Source organism: Notamacropus eugenii, chromosome 2, assembly GCF_028372415.1.
Source record: "Notamacropus eugenii isolate mMacEug1 chromosome 2, mMacEug1.pri_v2, whole genome shotgun sequence".
Classification (NCBI taxonomy): domain Eukaryota; kingdom Metazoa; phylum Chordata; class Mammalia; order Diprotodontia; family Macropodidae; genus Notamacropus; species Notamacropus eugenii.
Window position 1 is genome coordinate 408144472 of NC_092873.1, and position 23046 is coordinate 408167517.

Genomic DNA, 23046 nt, shown 5'->3' on the forward strand with positions numbered 1-23046 from the left:
TTGATTCTTCATGACCCTCTCTGGAGTTTTCTTGACAAAGATACTGGAATAGTTTGCCATTTTTTTCTCCGTCTCATTTTACAGATGAAGAAACCAAGGCAAACAGGATTAAGTTTCTTACCTGGGGTCACACATCTATTAAGTGCCTGAGGCCAGATCTGAACTCAGGAAAATAAATCTTTCTGATTCCAGGCCTGTATCCACTGCCCCATCATGCATAACATCTACAAGATAAATACAAGACAAAGATGAACGAAGGGGATAGACAGACCCTAATCACTAGAGAGATTAAGAAAGGCCTCCTACAGGAGCTAGTTCTTGAACTGTAGTTTGAATGAAGTGAGGCATTCTAAGAGCCACAGATGAGGAAAAATTTCATTCTAGGTATGAGGGACAGCCTACTTGATTAAAAGCATGGAGATCAGAGGAAGGATGTTACATGTGAAGAAGAGGGAAAAGACTAGTTTATCTATATTGCAAAATGGCAGAATTTGATTTGGGGGCTTTTTGTTGTTGTTAGCATTTTAAACATTTGTTAACATTCTTCTCTAGTAATTTATCCTTATTTTTTTATCCTATTCTTTATCCTATTCTGCATTTATCCTTAAGAGTAAGGATAAATTACTCTTAAGGATAAATGCAGAATGTTTTCATTGTGTTTGATCACTTTATATTTTGTAGCTGTAAAAATATGTATAATACTTTTAAAATTTAGAATGAATTATAGTTTATGTAAATTTTTTTTTTACATTTATAGCTACAGTAAAGGATAAGCACAGTTCACAGTAATTGGTCATCAAGTGAAATTAACATATGATATAGCTTTGCACTTTAAGCTATGTAGACCAATGATAATGTTTCAGCGTTGGAAATGCTCAGTGCTAACGTTAGAATTCAGAAGAGTGAATCCACTTTTTGCCATAGTTTCAGTGACATTTGTTTGGAAACATATTTTTGCTGGAAATGTTTTTTATTCTTTTTTTCTCCATTTTCCCTACAGGCCTCTTCTCTCAAAACATAAGGTAAGAAATTGTTTGTTTTGAAAATAACTATGACAGACTACCAGCAGGAATATTTGTAGCATTGTGCACATGTAATACGTTTTTTTGGAAAATGTTAAGATCTTTTTCAAATCATTATAGCATTTTAACTTCAATTTGACAGTTACCAAAAAAGATCTTAATATTTTGCAGATCTTAACTACAGAAAAGTCCTTGGAAGAGAGATGTTTTACACAGTTAAGAATAATTGGAGATTTGGAAGAAAGAGGAGCTACCACCAAAAAGTCAGGTATGCATTTCTGACTTAATTGAAATTTCATATTATAATATTATTCTCGGTGTTCTACACATCTTCCATCTGCACCACACATGGCAAGGGCTTTGTTTTGTACTTTTATCTTTTCAGAGAAGCATATAGCTATCTTTTGGGGTTTTTTAATGACTCTACTTTTCTGCTTTTTTTGGTCATAAAATCTGAATTCTTAAAATATTTAAAATTAGTTGCTAAATGTAATAGTTATGGCCATATAAAGACTTTTTACATGGATATCCCTTGATGTTATAATTTTTCACACTAGTGTAAGCCTTTGGTAAAAATTTCCTTAACATGTGAAGTTATTTTTATAAAAGACCTTAATAGAATTATATTTGAAAACTCAAAAGTTTTATTTCATTGCCTAGCACACAGTTCACCAGTACTGTGTGGACATCCTCAAGAAATTCAGGTTATGGTATTTTAAATATATATAGATTTAAATAGCAATTTGCATCTGTGATGAATTTATACCAGCAAATCCTTTGATCCAGAGGTGTCGAACTCTGACTGATAGACCAAACTGGATTAAAATATAATTGGGAAATGTTAAATAAATAAAAATACAGGACAACATAGATATTAATTTGTGGTTTTCTGTTTCAACATGTGGCCTGAAGGGATCCATTTCTATTCATATTTGACACCACTGTTTTGAATAATACCAGAAGAAAATGAATTCCTGTAGCCAAATCATCCTAGTCACTTTTTGAGAATAATATTGTCCAAGACCTTATTACTTACTGTTTTGTGTGAAAAGGCAACTAAAGGTTTAAAAAAAGTGACTCTTTAGGTTTATAATTGTTGATGTTTTAAGTTATAAAGAGAACAGAATAAAAGGTAAAACAGTGAAATTTAAAATAAATGTCTTTGCTATTCCATAGATAGGATGATTCTGAAGCTACAATCTTAATTTTGTGGCACATACTAATCTTTTCAAAGTCCATTTTCTATTCCCAGCAATGATGTGTGGCAGGACAAAAGGAGGTGGCCCCAGAGCCAAAGCTGTCTCTAAGAAGTGTGGTCTATGGAACATCACAGTGTGTGATGTCTCATGCCCCTTCCCAAATACATTTATACACTGTGGTGTATATTATGAATATCAACTAAGGCAAGGGCTTTTTTTTTCTGTTCTTTTATCTTTTTAGAGAGTTATATTATTAAATACTATAAATTATATAAATGATAAATAATATTAAAATTATACATTGTATTATTAAATTATAATCAAACAAGAATTTCTTGTTTCCACTACGGTATAGAGGACAGGGTGATATACCCATCAAGTACACAACTTGTCAACCCAAGTGGTTGAGTATTGAAAGGAGGAGGGAAATCCACCCCTTTGTTTCATTTATAGAAGTGAGACTTATCAAAGAAGGCAATCAATTATATTATGACCTGTATAAATATGAGTTTCAGATTGTTTTTATCATTGGCTAGTAAATTCTTGAGTCACTGCTTTAGAGGTACTCCAAAGAGGTGCTCAAACTCAAGGTGAAAGGATCAAATCTGCATAAGGATTAAATGAAATACTATATGTGAAGTGTCTTGGCATCCTTAAAGTGCTATATCAATGTTAGTTGTTTTTATTATGAGTTAGGAAATTTACATGGAAAATCTCAAGTTTCAAAAACATTATTTGCAAGTATTGAATGGACTTCGCAAAGAAGTTGAGTTTATGCCACTTTATGTATGCATTTCCTTTCATTGAACAACTTGTATTTTCTATAAGTAATGAGTTCATAGTGGTTATTTGACTGCATTTTCCCCACTACCTCTAACAACCTGTTGCTGCTGCTTGCTTCCCCAGTGATATCCCCATTTCAGCTCTCCATCTACAACATATAGTATGGATCCTTCACATTATAGGCAATCACTGCATGTTTACTTAAACAGTTGTGCTTCTAAAACTTTAAGTTACCACCTTATGAAGTAAACCATGTATAAACTTATCACAATTTACAGTTATTTTTAAACTGTTATAAATGGGTGCTGTAGTAAATTCATTTCTGTTTTACTCATACTGAAAAATTGTCTCATTACAGAAGATAAAATGTGATATTAGAAATTGCTCTTAAATTAAAACTAATAGTAACATTTTAAATTTGAATTAAAGTTGCATATTTGTAAATGCAAGATTGTAATATGTCATCTGTAAAAGAGGAGGTATCATGATACAGTAAAACAGGCTCTGGATTAAGAGTAAGAAGGGCTTGGGTTTGAATCCCAGCTCTAACACTTATGACCTTTTTGGCCTTGGACAAATCACTTGACCTCTCTGGGCCTCAGTCTCCACATCTTCAAAATGAGAAAGGTGAACTTAACAACCTCTAAGGTCCTCTCCAGCTTTATAATTATGGTTATGGTTTACAACTAAGGCAATGGCTTTTTTTGTACTTTTTTATAGTTATGTTATTAAATATGAATTATATAAATTACAAATAATATTAAAATCATAAGTTGTATCATTAACTTACAATCAAACAAGAATTTCTGCTACTCTGAGTGAATATGCCTCAGGTTAGTTTTGCTCTTTGAGTTTCAGGACACATTGAAATATGCCTACATATGACAGTATGAATGCACGGAGGCAGGGGGAGGTTAACATTTGCAAAACACTTTACATAAATTATTTGATTGCCATAACAACCCTTTGTAAGTATTCTTAATATTCCTAGAGATTGAGTGACTTACTCTGCCAGTATCAGAGACAGAGTCTGAACTCAGAAGATCTTGGAGAGACCAAATTCAATGTTTTACCCACTCTGCTAAGCTGCCTCATGTATGTAGTGAGGTATCATGGTCAACTGAAAGAGAAAATGGATTAGGAATCAGAGTACTTGGGTTCAGATCCACTAGCAAGTCAGTGCCTCTCCCAAAGCCTCAGTTTTCTCATCTTTAAAATGAGATGGTTGAACTAAATGATTTCCAAATATTCCTTCCAGATCTAAATTCAGAACCCAAGAAAGATTAGAGCTCTCAAACATACTTGTGAAATGCAAACATAGTTTGGAAGGAGAACTTCTTGGTAAATAAGTGAATAATTAGCTGCTTTGCAGTGGGAAAAAAATAATAATTTGTTAATTAACTAGTTGTTCCTGCTGTCAAAATCAGTTTACCTTCAGTTTCAAGTCCTAAGACAGGCACATAAGCAGTAATGAAGCCAAAAAGCCTGAAGTTTACTGAATGTTCATGTTTGCGGAGTAAGTACTGTGGAAGGTTACAGCAGAAAATAGGTTTGTTGTTTGCCCTGAAGTAGCCTGTAAAAAGATTTCCATGACATAGTTATGTAATGGGAGAGGAGGTCTTTGGATGATTTTTTAAAAATTATCATTCTATAGGAAAAATGGGCATCTAAAAACCCTTGAAACTTGGCTTAGATTTAATGTCACATTAAAAAAAAACCACAGAGATTAGTTGAAAATTTTGGCATGTTTCCTCTATTTAAAATATTAAATATGCTGGCATCACATAAAATTGCATTCGATTTTGCAGAAAATAAGTGAATTTTATGCTATTTTTTTAAACATTCAAGGATATAAGGAAGTGATCTTTTCCAACTAATAAAGGCTATGTATTAAATAAGCAAGTATTAAGACATATAAAATAGACTGTCAAAGACAGTCACTTTGACTGGAAAAACCCAAGATAATTTATCCCTAAATTCTTTCCATTCCTGCTAGAAATAGTAAAACCCTAAAAGCCTTGAAAGTAATTTTCAAAAAGTATGCTGTTGTGTTTTCACAGGGCTCCCTCCCACTCAATTTGATTTGTTACTGTTATTTAGGATTCAGTAGAAGTCAGTAGCACATATGTGTACTACTATTTTTTCTTTCAGAGTTCCAATTAATAAGCTGAAGTCTGTTAAATTGCTGATTGGAAACTACACAAATCAACTATAGATCATTCTTTACTTCCAATAAGTTGTATCTTTGTCATTAACTTTTTCCTTCAACTGCTAGCACTGTTAGCAATGTCATTGTGATACAGCATCTAGCAGTGGTTAACCATGGTGACTTGAAGAAATGTCAGCCAGTAATCAGTTGTCATTATTTTTGGCTTCATTTGATAGTAGAAGTCACAAGTTTATTTGAAATGTTGAGGTCATGAAACTGTAGCTATGTTGCTTTTCTTACCCAGATTATATTGTACCCTCTAACCACAGGAAACAAAGGAATTTATCAGTTATCCTTGCCTTGCCAGGCATCCTGGTAATGCCATAACTTGCTTTAAATTTGACATACTCAGCACCTAAACCTCTCATTTTCCCTAGTCACCCAAGATAACAGAACAGCCTTTTATTTCTACTGTTGATTTATGTAACAGATATATGGATAAAATATATTTTTCTCCCCAAGGAATTTAATACCTAGGATCTACTTCATTAGGGCCAGTGATACTTCTTAGAAAGCTGCCAGTTCTGCTAGATGCCTTATTGGATAGTGCTGGTCTCAGAGTCAGGAAGACCTGACTTCAAATCCAGCCCCAGATGTTTACTAACTGTAATCCCAGGCAAGTAACTTAACTTCTGCGTACCTCAGTTTTCTCAAATATAGAATGGGGGCAATACCTACCTCACAGGGCTACTGAGAGTGTCAAATGAGATATCTGTAAAGCAATTTGCAAACTTTAAATTGCTAGCTTTTTTTTCAGTCTGCTACAATTTGCCTGATTTTTGCCTGATAACCTTTTAGTCTATACACATTTTCATGTTTTACATTTTGTGTACAGACATACATCAGAGACATGCGGTTTAGGTTCCAGACCACCGCAATAAAGAGAATATGGCAATAAAGTGAGTCACACAGATTTTTTGGTTTCTCAGTGCATATAAAACTTACATTACACTAAACTATAGTTTATTAAGTGTATGATAGTATTAGATCTAAAAATACAATGTACATCTCTTAATTTAAAAAATTCTTTATTACTAAAAAATTCTAACCACCATCTGAACCTTCAGCAGGTTGGAGTCTTGCTGGTAGAGGGTCTTGGTTTGATATTGATTGCTATTGACTGATCAGGTGCGTGTTGAAGCTGGAGATGACGGTATCAATTTCTTAAAGGAAGACAACAGTTAGGTTAGCCACATCAGTTGACTCTTTCACTTGAACACGTAGAGGCCATTGTAGGGATATTAATGGACCTAATTTCAGTATTGTTGTGTTTCAAGGAATAGAGAAGCCCAAAGAGATCAAGAAAGGAAAGAGAGGTGGGGGAATGACCAGTGGATGGAGCAGTCAGAACATGTACCACGTTCATCGATTAAGTTGCCCATCTTATATGGGAGCAGTTTGTGGTGGCCTAAAACAGTTACAGCAGTAACATCAAAGATCATTCATTATAGATCATCATAAAAGATGAAACAATAATGAAAATGTTTAAAATATTGTGACAGTTATTAAAATATAACACAGAGATACAATATAAGCACATGCTGTCGGAAAAATGGCACCAATAGACTTGCTTGATTGCCACAAACCTTCATTTTGTTTCTTTAGAAAAGCACACCATCTGCAAAGCTCAATAAAAGGAAATGCAACAAAATGATCCATGCCTGCAAGTGTCCCAATAAGTACATTTTTAATCTGTTCGTTTTACTCAGCTACCTCTTGCAGATATCGTATTAAGTTTAAAATGAATTTATAGCTATTACTGTTTAGCACCTTTGGCTCCATATCATGAATAGTTGTCTGTTTGTTTTCTCTCTACTAGAAAAGCAGTTCAGTTACTGACATCTTTTCTCAAATAATACCTTTTCTACTAAAGAAAAAACAATTCATGATTAGAGCTCATGGATCTGTGCATTATCAGGCTTAGGATCCAGACTTTCTAAAGACCTAATTAACCTACATTGATTTTAAATGTAAAATTCACCACCAGTAGCTGATTAAAATCAACAATTATAGTATTATGTGTTATATTAACGAATGTGAGTTTAAATTAATTTTTATTTTTGAATCATCTTTTATGGTTTAATATAATAACATTTTACTGAGAACCTATCATTTGTTCCATGATTGTTTCTCTTTATATTTAGTAAAATGTACTCAACACTTTTTCCCCCTCCAAATTTAAGCATCTAAAAAGATACCAAAGATTGTCTTTATATTGTTTACAAATAAACAAATATACTAGGAATATAAACAGTGCTAATTTATATGCCTTGCTGGTCATGAACCTTGTTCCCTGATTATAATAATGCTCCCTCTAAGGAGTTACTACAGGAATCCACAAAAAAATTGAATTGCACCTCCAGTGTACTACATATTGCCCATTAAGTAAATTATAGTGTATATTCAGTCACTACTAACCTCAGCTGTAATAAAGCCAGAAACTTTATGTTTAAAATCTCCATATTTTATGTTATTCATGTCATCAGCAACAGACATTTGCTCTGAATTGTTTTATTAAGCAATGAGCATGAAAGTCTCTTGGCTAGGCATGCATATGAAGATGGACCTAGAAAACGGATAGCATATAATATAGTTTCCTTTCTGTCCTTTTCTCACAGCCACATAGCCTTTGTTTTCCTGCATATTTGAGCTCAAAGTTTCTAATATGATTTTTCTACATCCTAATAAGAGAACATACAGTTTTTTAAATTTATCTTATGGTTCTTTGTTTTCTTCTAATAGACCATAGAATTTAGAGATAGAAGGAATCATAAAGATCTAATCCAATTCTGTCTTCATCAGTGAAATCACAGGTCCATTCCCTGTGTCCTGTCGGAGGATAGTATAATGGGGAACTTCTAACCCAGGAGAGGTTTTATCAGGACTTCAGGGTAATACTGATACCACAGTCCAGAGAATAATTTCCACCAAGATAGAGTTATCCCATTCAGAATGAAACTGTAAGGATTAAAAATGTAAGAATCAGTTTAAAGAGCTAGAAAGAGTTCTTAATTGATTAACCTACATTTCAGTGGATAGGAGCTAAGCGGTAATAAGCGGCAGCATTTCCCAACCAAAGAGATTGTTTGACTGTGTGACTCCTCCAAACCTAACAACCTCTTTTCCCTCAGTTGTCTTTTTCTTCTTATCCTCTTCTATCTCCCTATTTCTCCCTCTCTATTCCTCTCATTCCTTCTCACTCTCCCTCTTTGTCTCAGTACCTTTTCCCTCCCCTATTGTCTTTCTTCCTCCTCTCCTTTCTCTCTGCCTCATCATTTCTTTCTCATTTCCCTTGCCTTTATTTCTATTTATGTATGCTGTTGTTTCCCTTTAATTTTTACTACTATAATTAAGCTGAAATAGTTGCAGCCAGTTTTTTTTTTCATAAATATCCCAATTTGGAGGGTAGGATGGGGAAGGTGAGTGGAAGGAAAATGAGTAGTCTTCTTAAGGAAGAGGAATGGGAGTCCCTAGACCTGAGAGGCAGTAGGATCATAGGATCCTATAGATCCAGAGATGAAAGGCACTTTGGAGGCTAAAGTCCAGTCCTGTACAGCACAGTGTACATAAAACTGGCCTAAGATCCAGGAAGACCTCAGTTTAAGTTGTTCCCCAAACAATAGACTTAGTGTCTATGTAACCTTAGGTGAGTTACTTAACTTTTCAATGCCTGCCAAAAGCAACATTCTGAGACTCTAACTTGCAGAAAAGGTGCCAACCTGTAGTGGAAAGAGTTTCCTCACCTGGGAGTTCCCTCTACCAATGAAATCACAGTTCCAGTTCCTACTCTGCCTCTTTAGAATGTCTTACACTTATTTTACATCCAAAAATAAGGTTTTTGGTCGTCCAAAAAATAACTAGGCATTTTGCTAAATTGCCCCTATGATAACTTTAAAACTTTCCTCCAGAATATATGCATGTAATTGCAAAGAAATTAATTTAAGATTATTGTGCTTAAATAAATATGTATATTTTAACTCACTTCAATTCAGCATCTGTCAAGCCTCTTGCTAAGGTCTTTCCCAATTCTGAATCATGAGCCTGCCTTGTTATCCTCCCTGTATTAGGGACTATGAATAAAACAGTGGTCTAGATACAACATAATCCTAGCCCCAACCTGTGGAGTTTATAGTTTTCCAGAGGAATATGATCTGCCAAAGGATTCATTACCAAGCAGAATCAGGGGAGACTTTATGAAGATGGTAAATGTTTGAGGAAGAGAGCCATCTGGGAAGCTGAGAATGGGTGTGTACCAAGGAGTGTAGTGGTCTGGTTTGGCAGAATTATAAGCATACAGGGCAGGAAATCATATATAAGAAGGGAGGTAGTGTTGCCAGATTATGGAGAGCTTTGAATGACAAGGTGAGGATTTCAAACTGATTGGCAGTTGGGAAGCTGTTGAAAAGTTTTGAACAGAGTATTGATGTGATCAGATATATGCTTAAGAAAAATTAATCTGACAGCAGTTTGAAGGTTGGATTGCAGGCAGAAAAAAAATGAATACAGGAAACTCAGAAAACTATTAAAATAGTCTGAGCAGGGAGTAAATTCCAGTAGGTCAGAACCGGTATGAATTTCCTCTTTTTTTTTGGTCAGGCGGTTGGGGGGGAGAATGTTTCATAATCATTAGACATCTTACTGGTTTTGATTTTTATCTTTTATTCTAAAAAAAAAATCAACACATTTTTATAACTCAAATTAATATTTTGTAATAATACACATTACCCTTTTGAACTTGAAAAGTATTTTACAGGTATAGTCTCATTTGTTCCTAAATAAAAGTATTGAAAGTATCTTGGAATTTTTTAAAAAGTACTCTACTTCTATTCAGTTCAGTCGTTTTTCAGTTGTGTCCAACACTTCATGACCCCATATGAGGTTTTCTTGGCAGAAATACTGTTTTGATTGACCTTTCCTTCTCCAGTTCATTTTACAGGTGAGGAAACTGAGGCAAACAGCGTTTGACTTGCTCAGGGTTACATAGCTATTAAATGTCTGAGGCCAGATTTGAACTCAGAAAGATGAGTCTTCCCAACTTCAAGTCTGGCACTCTTTCTACTGCACCAATCATTTTCGTTAATGCCTTCTAAAATGGTTCTGAATGAAATACACTTAGTTGTTTTTGCAAATACATTGATTAGGAAATAACTAACTGTATCTCCTGCTTACTCTTACATGTTTACTCTTACCTTAAGTCGAACACTCTTGCAACAGATTCCACTTAGAAATTTTTTTTCTTATCTTTGTTCCTCTACAAAGTCATTTTTAAAATTGAGAATTTTTTTTTCATCTTTAGAGAGTGAAACTTGGGCCGGCATTGAATCAAGGAAAGAAAACCAGCATAAAGAGGAAGAGAGCAGTGAGAGGAGTCTGTCTAGTAATCAGACTGATAAGCTGATGGAGGCAGTCAATCCTCCCGTAAGTGCCAGCAAAGACCACATGGAGGAGCAGCAGTGCAGGGTTGAATCAACACTGGAGTCACACACCCAGCTCTCAGAGACAGTGGGCAGCAGGCCTAGCTCGGATTCTTTTGAGAATTCGAATAAAGAGGACAGCTGCCTACTGCTGGGTGAGACAGAAGTCTCTGAGGATGTAGCCAAAAGAGAAGGAATTGCTGATAGACCTAAGGTGCTGATTTCTGAAAGATCAATGGTAGATCCCTTGATTTTATCAGGCAGTGAACATATACCTCTTTCTCTGAATCCTGAAGATGAAAATTTACAGGCTGAAGGAAATGGACTCCAACAGCAGCCCCAGGATGCCTCTGAAGTGACTGCGAGAGAATTTGAAAACAATGCATTAAATCAGCAGCAACCTGATCTTACAGACAGTGATGGAAAATTACCACCAGAAAATGTGCATTGTGAAGATGAGAGAACATCTGACCTGGAGGATCCAGAACTACATATAGCACCAGAGGAATGGAGGGAAGAGGAGGAGGAGGAGGAGGAGGAGGAAGAAGTCAGTAAAGAAACAAAAGATTACTTGAACAGGCTTTTAGAAGGATGCCTGAAAGACACTGGGCTTTATCTTCCATATGAAGAAAATCAGGAGGACTCTGACACCCTTCAAGATCTTTCACCTGAAGAAGCGTCTTATAGTCTACAGGATCCTCTGCCTTCCGATGAAAGCTGCCTTTCTCTTGATGATCTTGCAAAAAGGATAGAGATCACAGAGGTAAATCTGAAAGGCTTAATACCAAAAATCAGAGTTAGAAATAGAATGCTAACTTACACAGTTAAGATGTTAATTTGGGGGGAAGGTAGGAGGTAATTTATCACTTGTCCTGGACATAAGAGAGAATCTTAATTTCATTTATTAAGGACTTAAATCTTAGTTACATAAATCAGTTGACAAGTATCTATTAAGTGCCTACTATGTGCCCCACATATTTGCTATAAATTGTTTTTATTAATGATGTTTTGAAATTCATGAAATATCTACTTACAGGTCTCTGGATACAGTTATGTCATATTCACTAATTACTTTCAAAGACAATAAATATGACTTTTATATGGTAGTAAAAGGAAGTTAAGCACATAAGAATTATTCTCTAAGTAGAGCTTTTAGTCATATCATTTCATTAAAGTCTTTACTTTTCACATAGAAGACAAAATTTAATATATTCTACTTTTAATCTGAATTTTAAAAATTTTAATCTTCATAGAGAATATAAAAAGTAGTTTAAAATATTAAAGCAGTGGAGTATAGGAATAAGTTTTTATTGTGATCTTAATAAACATAATGTTTTGAGGACAAGCCTAGGAGCTCACTGACTGAGTAAAGATGGGCCACCTACTCTAGTAGCACAAATGTTCTAAGTAATTCAAATCCAGATGTTTTTTTAAAAAAATCAAAACTATCTTAAGTAAAACAAGTTCGAACAAAAAATAACCCTCTTTTAGAAAAAGTGGTTTTATTGTTTCCTATAGTTCAGTGGAATAATAGCCAAACCCACAAGGAGGGCCTTTTTTTTCCCTAAGTCATTGTTAAGTTTCATTCTTGCCTGTTGATTGATTCTGTGCTTGTTTTATCTATCTATCAATCTACAGTTGATAATGATGGAATTCTAGATTAAATCATAAAGCTACTTTACCAAGTGTATAAGCCAAGATTAAAGGCAAACAAATAATTACATGAATATAAAACTTTTTTTGAAATGCTTTTTTTTCAAGATTCCAGTAACATTTAAAATCTTAATTGCTGCTAAAGTAGGACATCAGCTTTTTTTAATTCTTAGTTTCCTTCATTTACTGTTTTTAGTTGATTTTTCCAGGAATAATTCTCTTTTAAGATTTTCTTGACATAATTAAGCAGAGTAAATGATTAATTTTTGTCTCTGTGCAACCCATTGCACATTTGTTGAAGCAATTCCCTAAATTGCCTCTCCCAATCCAGGGAAAGTGTTAACCACAGATCCATAGGAAGAAATAAAATTTAAGCTAAACTATGAAGCAGTCCATGAAGTCATGCTGTCTGTACAGCTGTCGTGGGTGGAGAATAAGAAAGAGTGCTGAGTGAGGCAGAGTACCTGGGGTGGGGCAGAGAATGACAGGAGGTGTCTTATAAACAAACATATATAAATATATTATATCAATGCAGACTGCTTTTACTGTATAGAGCAGTAAGCTCTTCACAATGTGACTTAGAGATGTAGAATTTTAGAGCTAAAAGAGACCTAAGGGATCATCTGATCCTCCAACCTCATTTTATAGAAGAGTGATTTGAAGAGGCAAAATCTAAAGAAATGGAATTTAAAGACTGATTGGTTTGGAGTCCAAACTCTTGTCATTAACTAACTGTTTTAGACCAAAAACACAACATAGGTTATGATAATTTATTTTATTCAACAAAAACAATGTATTAAATATCCTCTATGTCTAGAGCTCTGTGCTTAGACACTGGGGAAGAGACGAAATTTAGATGATACCAAAAATTTTGTCATACCAATTAATTTAATTTTTAAGTTGGCCTTTGTGTGTGAAACCCCATCTTATATATTGGCCCAAATTAACATCAGTCTAATAGCTGTGAATTCTAAGAGTTTCTGAGCTAAAATACAAATTTTTACAGATTTTTTTTCTGTGGAAAAAAATGGCTTGTTCTATAACCTTTTAATTTCCTTTATAAATTGCCTTGTTTATTTGTTATTGAACTGAATGTACCCAGTGGCTCAGTGGATAGAGTGCTGGACATGAAGTCAGGCCTTAGACTCTTATTAGTTGTATGAGCCTGGACAAGTGATTTTACAACTGTCTTCCTCAGTTTCCTCATCTGTAAAATGGGGGTGATAATAATAGCATCTGCTTCGCAGGGTTGTTATAAGAATCAAATGAGATAACATTTGTATAGCACACTCCCCCGCATATTGCAGACACTACTACAGACAAACATAGGTTAAGTAACTTGCTCTGGATCATATAGCAAGTGTCTGATGCCAGATTTGAACTCAGGTCTTGACTCCAGGCCCAATGATCAATGTGTCTTCTCCATCACCTAGCTAACCCTAACTAACATGAAAACTTCCTCTCAGAACCAACAGTCCATGGGTCAGGGCTGAGGTTCTGGTGGAAGAGGGATGAGGAAGATGGCTAGAGTGTAGTTGGCATGGTTTGAAAATAACCAGGAGGTGAATCACCTGTCAACCTTTCCTTCCATGTGCTCTGGATGCTGCCCTTGTATAGCGATGTCCTGGGATAGCAGTCAGAGGTCATGGTGTTTTCTAGCCGAGCCGCTTGGCCATGTACCTCATAACCAGGGGAGTCAGTTTACTCAAAGAGAACAGTCTCTGATAACACAGTAACTGCGATACAGCCCAGGCTGCCTGTCTTTGGAAAGGAGGTAAGATTTTGTCCTATGCCTGTAGAGCAGGAGTTCTTAACTTGGGGTCCATGAACTTTTTTTTTATTGCTTCAGTAACTTTATTTTAATATAATTTATTTCTTCTATGATCCTATTTATTTTATGCATTTTTAAACATTATTCTGAGAAGAGATACATAGGCTTCATTCACTGGACTTCGAGAGGGGGCCGTGACACAAAAATAGTTAAGAACCCCTGCTCTAGAGGCATGTTTGAGAACCCTTAGCTACGTTCTCTGTATGGGCTATCTGATTTCTTCCCTAAAGACAACAACCACGTTGATCTTCTACTACTCATGAAGTCTTAGAATTCTGTTTTGTTTATTCCACTGATCCACTTGTACCATTTTTTATGATCTGAATTTTAAATTCTAAGTTGAAAAACAGTAGCTTTATGCATTAGAAGGGGTTTACTCACCAGGAGCTGCCTACACAGATGAACTTACAGATATGGAAAAAATAGTTAAATATTTCTCAAGTCATGCTGGTACACTACAGAACTACACACACAGATAGGGTCAGAGAACTATTTGTTTCTGTTGATTGTCAAGGTGTGATTTTCCATGGATTATACAAACAAGTCTACCAGTGTGAATTAGAGGGAAAGTAGGCATTTTTTTCATTTACTAATATGAAACAAAAATGTGGGGTTTGTTTCTTTCTAAAAATTATGTTCCTTAAGGTGGGTCTATGCTTTTCTCAATTTTAATATAACTGCTGACAAATGGATCCACCTACCTAAGTTGACGTGAATTGTGTATAAAAAAAGCAGTACAATATCCTGTCGCTGTCATCACTTCATTACCATTTAGGATGATGTCAGTGTTCATCCTTTAAGCCAGCAAACCTCATTATTAGGGGGGAAAACAGCCAGCAGGTGCTTATTTATCAAGAAACATGTAATTCAATCTCTTGAAAAAAATCATAGAGTTTATAATCAATATTTCATCCTCATTAGCCTTCCTTTTGAGATTCCCAATATTTGATCAGTTTCATTTTTGTCTTTTGTTGCCTTATTTTTTGCTGATTGCAGGTTGTATTGCATTGTTTTGGATTTAGTTTTGCAGTCTCTACGATTATGCAATGTCATGCTTGCCAAATATTTTTGCTGAATAGAATTAAGAGATGTAGAACCAAAAGGAACAATCTAGTCCTACCCCTCCAAAGGATGAGACTGAAACCCAGCAAAGACTTGGACAAGGCCATTCAGATATTAAGCGTCAATAGAAGGATTTGAACTCAGGTCCTTTGACTGTAGCAATAACGTTCTTTTTTCTATGACTTGCTGCCTCCCAGTCAGTCATTTTATCTTCATTTTAAATATAGGGGAACGAGGGGTCACAGCATTTTACTCCAGTTCACATATTAAGTCAGAGGCAGGCTATAATCCTATGTCTTCCTAATTCTGAGTCTCCCATTCTGTCTTCTCTGCCATGGAGCCTCTATATAACTGAACTTTTCATCCTCTGCAGGAATCATTATATCTATTCATGTCAACTTTATCAGATGTTAATTTGTATTTTGCTCCTTCTTTAACAACATATATGTGTATGTGTGTGTGTATAGAGTACTTCCAAGTTTTACAATTTTCCTCATTAATATCCGATGCATTTTTCATATATCAGGCCTACTCTCCTAATTTTATGTTAACTGATATACATTTCTAAGCCATATGTCAGATTTCTAAAAATGGGGTCTGTTGTTTAAGTATTTACTAATTGTGGTAGAATACAGAATAGTGTTACTGTAGCGTTAAAGATCATTTCCAAAAAAATATGTTTGAGAAAGAAAACTTTATTGAAACCTTGTAATTCACTTCAGTAAATCTTTATTACATGCCTGTTGCTTTGTCTGTGGTTCTTGGTTTAAGGGAAATTACAAAAGACATTTGATAAAGTCTCTTGTGGATAATAAGATAGATGCCTACTAGATGATAATTAGGTTGATTGAGAACTGGTTAAGTGACTGGACTCAAAAAGTACTTATCAATGGGTCACTGTCAGTTTGGAGGGATATCTCTAGTGCAATGCCCCCAAGGATCTGTCCTTAAGCTTGTGCTTTAAAAAACATTTTTATTAATGATTCGGATAAAAGAATAGGTATCATATTTATCAACTTTTACATGAGATATAAGGAATTAAATTGATTCTGTATCATTTATAGATTCTGTTCTGTAATTGATCCTTTTCTTTATAACTGTCCCATTTTGTATGATTGCTCAAGCCACATTTCTCTGTCTGTTTGCCTATGAGCTAAGTTTAGGAGTTCAATTCTGTTAATCACTGTTCTATTCTTGCCTCAAGATAATCTGTTATCCTTGAGGGATGCAGGTGGACACTAAGCAGTCTGGTACATCATCTCTAACCTTGCAGGTAGATGCAAACAATGAACATTTCTTAGTCACAAGAGTTTAGTTTCCCCTCTGGATTAATTAAAAGAAAACTTGTTATCTCTCATGAAAACTTGTTATCTCTCATACCTTCAACTCCTGGAAAATCCCCTGACATCTATTTGCTATCTTTGAAGGCCTACAAGCTGACATGGTACATTTCCACATGATATAATGTCCATTCTTGTCTGCCCTTGTATAATTAAGGAGGGTCTTGTCTCCCTATTAGGAACCAAGGAGTCTGCTATCCCTAGTCCACTATCAGTAGTCTCAGGATGAAAGATGGGTACCATAAATCAATCAAGCATTCTGTAGTGACAGAGAGAGACAGTTACTAGCTCCATGTGGGTACTATCCCACTTTCTTTGATGTAATCAATCATGGTGTCCTCACCCTTCTCCACCCATGCTGCCAGCCCTATTACCAATTGCACTGTTTTCCCCACCTTTTTTTATTCTCCTGTATTTTGCAAAACTATGTAAAAGCTAATAAGTTCTACGCGGGTATTTGGTCATGAGAAAGGCCATTGACCAAATTCACTGCTTACTGCTAGTCTAACTAATAAATTGATCTTGCTCAGACCATTGTCTCTCAGTTTACCTTAATTTTTTTAAAGTAACATTTGAAATGGCAAAATGAGATAATATTAGTAAAGTGTTGTGTATAGTGCCTAGCATGTAGTTGTTGTTGATGTTAAGTCGTATTCAACTCTTTGTGACCCTGTTTATTGTTTTCTTGGCACAGATACTAGAGTGGTTTGCCATTTCCTTCTCCAGCTCATTTTACAGATGAGAAACTGAGGCAGACAGAGTCACAGCTAGTGAATGTTTGAGACCAGATTTGTTGAGTCTTCATGACTCATTCTCAGCACTTAGCACTACTGCACCACCTAGATGCCCATTATTAAGCAGGCACTTAATAAAATACATGTTCCTTACCCTTCCCAAAGTCAAGATCCAAAAAGACCTTGAAAGGTTAGCACTCTAGAACATTAGATTGAATCTAATAAGATGATATTTAATAGATAAATGTAAAACCTTATACCTGTGTTCAAAAAAGCAACTCTATAAGATGTGGAAGTTATGTCTAGACAGCAGTTCACCCTTTCTACTCTCCAAAGACAATAATAAAGGGTAGTCTCTCTCCATTGCCCAGTTGAATTCTGAATGTGCATGTCAAAGTAAAAATAAGGTTTGAGATGAAATATGGTTAGAAAGTCAGATATGTGAAAAAGAGGTAAAGGTTTTAATGAACTGTAAGCTTAGCAGCCAAAAAGGCTGAAATCGTGTTTTGTATTTTGCATATATAAATGCATTGATAGAGATATTCACACAATGTCCAGAGCAAGGAGCTGAGAGCTAGACAATTGAACTCTTGATTTGACCACATGTGGAGTGCTGTGAATAGTTACCCCCAATCATTCAATCAGAAATATATTAATTGCCTTCTACAGGCTAAGCATTCTGATAGGTGATTTTAGAAGAATATACAAGTGTTTGCTGCAGGAACTTTTTAGTGTGTAATCTAAAGAAAAGAAGGTTAAGGCTACACAGGGTGGCCATCTTTACACATCTGAAAGAAGGGCTGTACTTGTTGTGCTGAGCCTCAGCGAGCAGAACCAGAAACTTGGATAAAGGTTAAAGGAAGGTATACTTTAGCTCAGCTTAAGAAAAATGTCCCCCAAATTAGAGCTCTTCAGAAATGGAATGGTCAGCCTCAGGTGAGGGAGCTTCACATCAGCAGAGGTTAGGTGACCCCTTCAATAAATTGACAAGCTTTAACATCTGCTATGTGCCAGGCACTGTGCTAGGCACTGGGAATCCAAGTATGAAGAATGAAAACCCCTATTCTCAAGGGACTGACATTGCAAGTGAATCTCAGAGATACAAGAGACCTTAGAGGCCATCTTTTCTGAAGTTTATTTGACCAAGAATTCTCTTTATATCGTCTCCCACCTTTTACAGGAAGCCAATTGCAAGTGACCTCCCTCCTTAACTATCTTGTATTCAACTACCTTGTATTTATTCTATATATGTGCATGTACGTGATTCATTTTTACTGACAAATCACTGATTTGATTTGTATTTTGAACTAAAACGTGGTTTTTTATTTGGCCTACAGAGCCATGCTTCAGAAAATTTCAATGAGTCTTCAAAGCAGGACTTCCAATATGTGTTCTGTTCCTTTATATTTCAAGCAGATGATTTTAACCTCAGTGTCTCTGAGTTTTCTTCTCATTATACTGGTTTATATTGTGCCATTCGAGTCGGAAAACACCTTTATTTGTTTATGCAACAAACTAATTTTTAAAGTGATGTTTAAGGTGCTCTTTGATATCTGAGGGGTGGTGTTAAAAGGACTGCTTATTATGCAACTGTGCAACAATAGGCCAGATGGGTCTTATTTTCATCTTCCGCTATTCAAAGAGCATCACCAGTAACAATTATATTAATTTGCAGCTTGAGAAATTATTTTGTTCTCAATGGAAACACATTGAAGAGCTTTGTTATAGTTCCTTTTTTGATGTGAAGAGGGCACTATTTGAAGAAGAGCTTAGCACTCCATTTCAAGATCTTACTTCCTCAGATGCACTAATCAGATTACAGTTAACCAATATTATCTGGACTAGGGGAAGAGCTAAAGGGCCTTCGATTCTAGAGCAGCCAAAAAGATTATCCAGGTACCTACTTGGGCATATTATATTCTGCCTTCTTATTGTTGTAACTTGACATTATACCCCAAGATTCTTGTAAAGGGCAGGGCTCAGGAGGTAGCCTCATATTCCAACCACCTTCCTCTATGTTCTTTGCACGTTGCTTTTTGGCCACCTCTTCCTCCTTCCACATGTTTACCTATCTCTCTTTCAATCTATAAGAGGTTCAGTACCCTTGACAAAGCTAAGAAAAGGAGGAGGGAGGGGAAAAACTGAAAAAGAATGAAATGAAAAAAGGAAAAAATGAAAAAAGTTAGAAGTACTTGCACTCTCAAAGCATTCCAGGTCCTTCTGAGCTATATACCGTCACTTCAGTTAAGGGAGCTAGGAAACAGCAGTGTAAATTATACTCTGGTTTGTGGCCAGGAACCAGAGGGACATTGGGTAGTCATAGTATGTTGGGTCATCTCCAAGAACAGTGGCTTTTTCTCTTCCTTACCCCTTTTTTGGCATATGATAAGAATTCACTGCCATCCATAATACATGTGGTGATGCTATCTATCAAGATGGTACTAATTACTGCAGTGGTCTCCAGAGCCTTTAGGTCTTTCAGGTTGGACTGACGTGAAAAAACTAGAGTATAGCTTATCATTTTCATATATCCAAAAATTAAGTTAAAGACTAAGAAACCAATTAGATGCTACTTGCAAACACAATTTAAGCATATGTAATAATCAAATGACTCAAGCTTTCTTAAAGGTGAAACTTTTGTTTTTAGAAAACAAAATAAATGATTTCATGAATTCTTTACTATCTAGTCCCATCACTCTTAGCTTATTAGAAAATGAGACAGTGCTATTATAGGAGTAGAAAAATCTTAAGTTCTGTTCCCAGTTCTCTAAGCTGTCTTTCTGCTCTACAGGAACTTCTGTTTGTTTGAACTTGCTTTCTCTAGAAGGTCTGAAAAAATATTCTCCTACATGAGATGTGTATATTTATACTTAAATCTTAATGTAATGTGAGCTGCTCTAAATTTCTTAGAACAAAGGTAGTATTGGGAGTACTCGCTTTTGGAAGGCATAAATTTCTGACCTTATATTGATTTTTGGAGACAGTGACTTTTGTGTGCTCATTTTCAAAGAATTGAAATGAAGAACTATATTTGGTAATTTAGCTCTGAGAACCTTAAGATTTGCATAAGGGACTTATTAAAGTTGAACTGTCTACATTCCTACATAGAAAAATGATATTTGTAACTCATGAGACCTTTCTCCTTATTAGAGTAGTTGTAGGAAATATATAGACACAGGGCATAGGGTGAGTTGAATATGAAGGGATGATATCTAAAAAGTAAAATTAAGGGGTGAGAGAGAGGAATGTAGTGGGAGAAAGAGAAAAAGAGAGGTAGAATGGGATAAATTACCTCACATAAAAGAGGCAAGCAAAAGCTTTTACAGTGGAGGGGAAGAGGTGGAGAGGAGAGAGGGAAGGAGTGAACCTTACTCTTGTTGGATTTGGCTTAAGGAAAGAATAACATACACACTCAATTGGGTATGGAAATCTATCTTACCCTACAGAAAAGTAAGGGGAAAAGGAGGGTGGGGTGGTAAACAGAAGCAAACACTTTTGATGAGGGATAGGGTGAAAGGAGAGAATAGAATGATCGGGGGGCAGGATAGGATGAAGGGAAATATAGTTAAGTCTTTCACAACATGACTGTTATGGAAGTGTTTTGCATGATTTACACATGTGTGACATACATCAAATTGCTTTCTTACTCAGTGAGGATGGGGGGGTGGAGGAAGGGATAGAATTCAGAACTCCAAATCTTTTGGAAGCAAATGTTTAAAACTAAAAATAAATAATTTTTTTTAAAGGAGCTTAAGATTTGAAAGAAACAAACAGATAATGGGCACAGTCCATTAGCAAAGACAGGCTTATATTGGAAACCATCTTAGTATTCTGTATTTCATCTATCAGGTGAAGGACAGATGTTATAGGTAGTTAAAGCAATGCAACTTTTGGCAATTAATGTTTACTCAGCCAGTTGTACCCATATTACTAATTTAAATTACATTCTGCAGACCAGCATCATGCACATGAACTTATCTTAGCTGGTATGCTTCTGATGTATTTATGGTAAGACTGTCCCACTCCAAGACCTAGTCTTTTCACCTTCCCACTTTTCCCTTCTTCACCCTGCAGAGACCTCTCCTTGGGGTCTTTTGCCATAATCTTCCAGGAATAATTCTTGAGTGATTATCTCAAGGAATAAAGGAAAGAGAGAGAAGGGACAGTGAAGGAAGGAGTAGTGAGTGAAAAGGAAATAAAAATTATTGGACCAAAGATTTATTATTATAAAGTGATAAAATTGTGAGAATGGGTATGATAAACTGTGAAAATAACTTTCCAGGAAAAAAGGCCATAGAATTTTTTTTGAACAGCAGTGTAACATAATTACGTATACATATGTCTTCATATTCCCTTTGAAGAACATTTATTGATGTATGAGTTGTCACACTTACTAAAAATCAGTATCATTCCAGTCATGCTTAGGATTCATGCAAGTTACAATGAAGCGAGCACTTTCTTCCTAAACCAAACCTAGAACTTTGCATTCCTTGCCCGCTCTGCCCAGACAATATGCCCATTGCCTTATTCCACCGCGTCTTTGTCTTCCCAACTGACTTTTTGGTTCCAAGCTTCCATTGTGTAACCTTGATGGTCTTGTTTTTGTATACAGTCCATCAAAAAAATGGCTGATAAGAGAAAAAACAAGTTATCTAGTGATGATACTGTCTAGTATTATAATAAAGTTAACATATAGGACCTGTGGCTGAGACATAAAGGTTTGAGAACTGGAAATTCACACTCGAACTCAGAGCTTTGTGCCTTTGAGTTTGGCTTCTGAAGAAAGCAACAATTTGTAATGACCTCTTCAACAAAATATTACCATACTATTTGGTTTTTTTTCCCCTGAGTTCTTAGAGCCCATTCCTCCCAACTAACCTCTAGCTAGGGTCATTTAATCTAGTTCTCTAGTTTTAGTTTCAGTTAATTTGATAGGAATAATCTCGATGACCAGAACAGTACGTAACCTTTTTTTGTGAGTCAGATGTAGAGTCTCCAGTTAGTATCATAAGACTTAGAAATGGAAGGAACTTTAGAGGTCTGTCATCAAGTTCAATTTCTAATTTTATAGATAAAGAAGCTGAGTCAGCTCAGAGAGGCAGATAAAATGATATTGGGTAAGAAGCACTCTCTGCCCAACAGCTTTACCTCTTTGGAGGTTGGTCATCTCCAACGATAAAAGGATAGGAAGTGGGACTGGACTTGAGATTCTGTTGGTACAGGGAGCTCCTAAAGCACCGAGATATTAAGTAATTTGCCCAGGGGCAACATCTGAACCTAGCTTCCAGACCCAGTGTCTATCCACTACTCCACACTGCCTCTCCACTTTAATGTTAGCTTCCTTGTTTATGAGGCAACACAACTAGCTTTTACACGTTTGCCTATGTCAAACTGGTGCTGGTATCATGAAACAGGTTATTGCTGAAGATTGTTTTCTATTTTTAATATAATCTGCTCTCACCTATAATCGGATTTGGAGTCCAAGGCCAGAGTAATTATGGAGTGACTCCTTTAAAGAAGTAACATTGTTTTCTTTCTCCTACTGTATTTTCTTTCCTGGCTTCTTTTTCTACACACAGATAGTTACAAGGAGATAATAATAGGTACAGATAATCTTATATACTGAAACTTTATGAAGCAATTTTAAACATTGGATAACTAGCTTGAAATTGTAATACCAAAGACACATTAATTTTTTTGTCAAGCTGTAAAGCTAGAAGTATCAAGTATTTTCCTTGCTCTCAGTTATATGTTTCTAAAATGGCAAAAATGATTAAATCAGTTCTTTTAACTATTTGT

At 35.6% G+C, this 23046-nt stretch overlaps 1 protein-coding gene across 3 annotated transcripts in view; it reads left to right on the forward strand.

Moving 5' to 3' along the window:
• The window catches only part of CNST (consortin, connexin sorting protein), a 102483-nt gene that overhangs the window by 71090 nt on the left and 8347 nt on the right, over positions 1 to 23046 (forward strand). For 2 of the 3 annotated variants that reach the window (XM_072647651.1, XM_072647652.1), the window contains 3 exons: positions 1001 to 1022; positions 1194 to 1290; positions 10510 to 11390. In XM_072647651.1, coding sequence (XP_072503752.1) covers positions 1001 to 1022; positions 1194 to 1290; positions 10510 to 11390 — 1000 coding nt within the window. Of the gene's footprint in view, positions 1 to 1000; positions 1023 to 1193; positions 1291 to 10509; positions 11391 to 13897; positions 14037 to 23046 lie in introns of those variants that run through there. The other variant, XM_072647653.1, reaches the window with a different exon arrangement.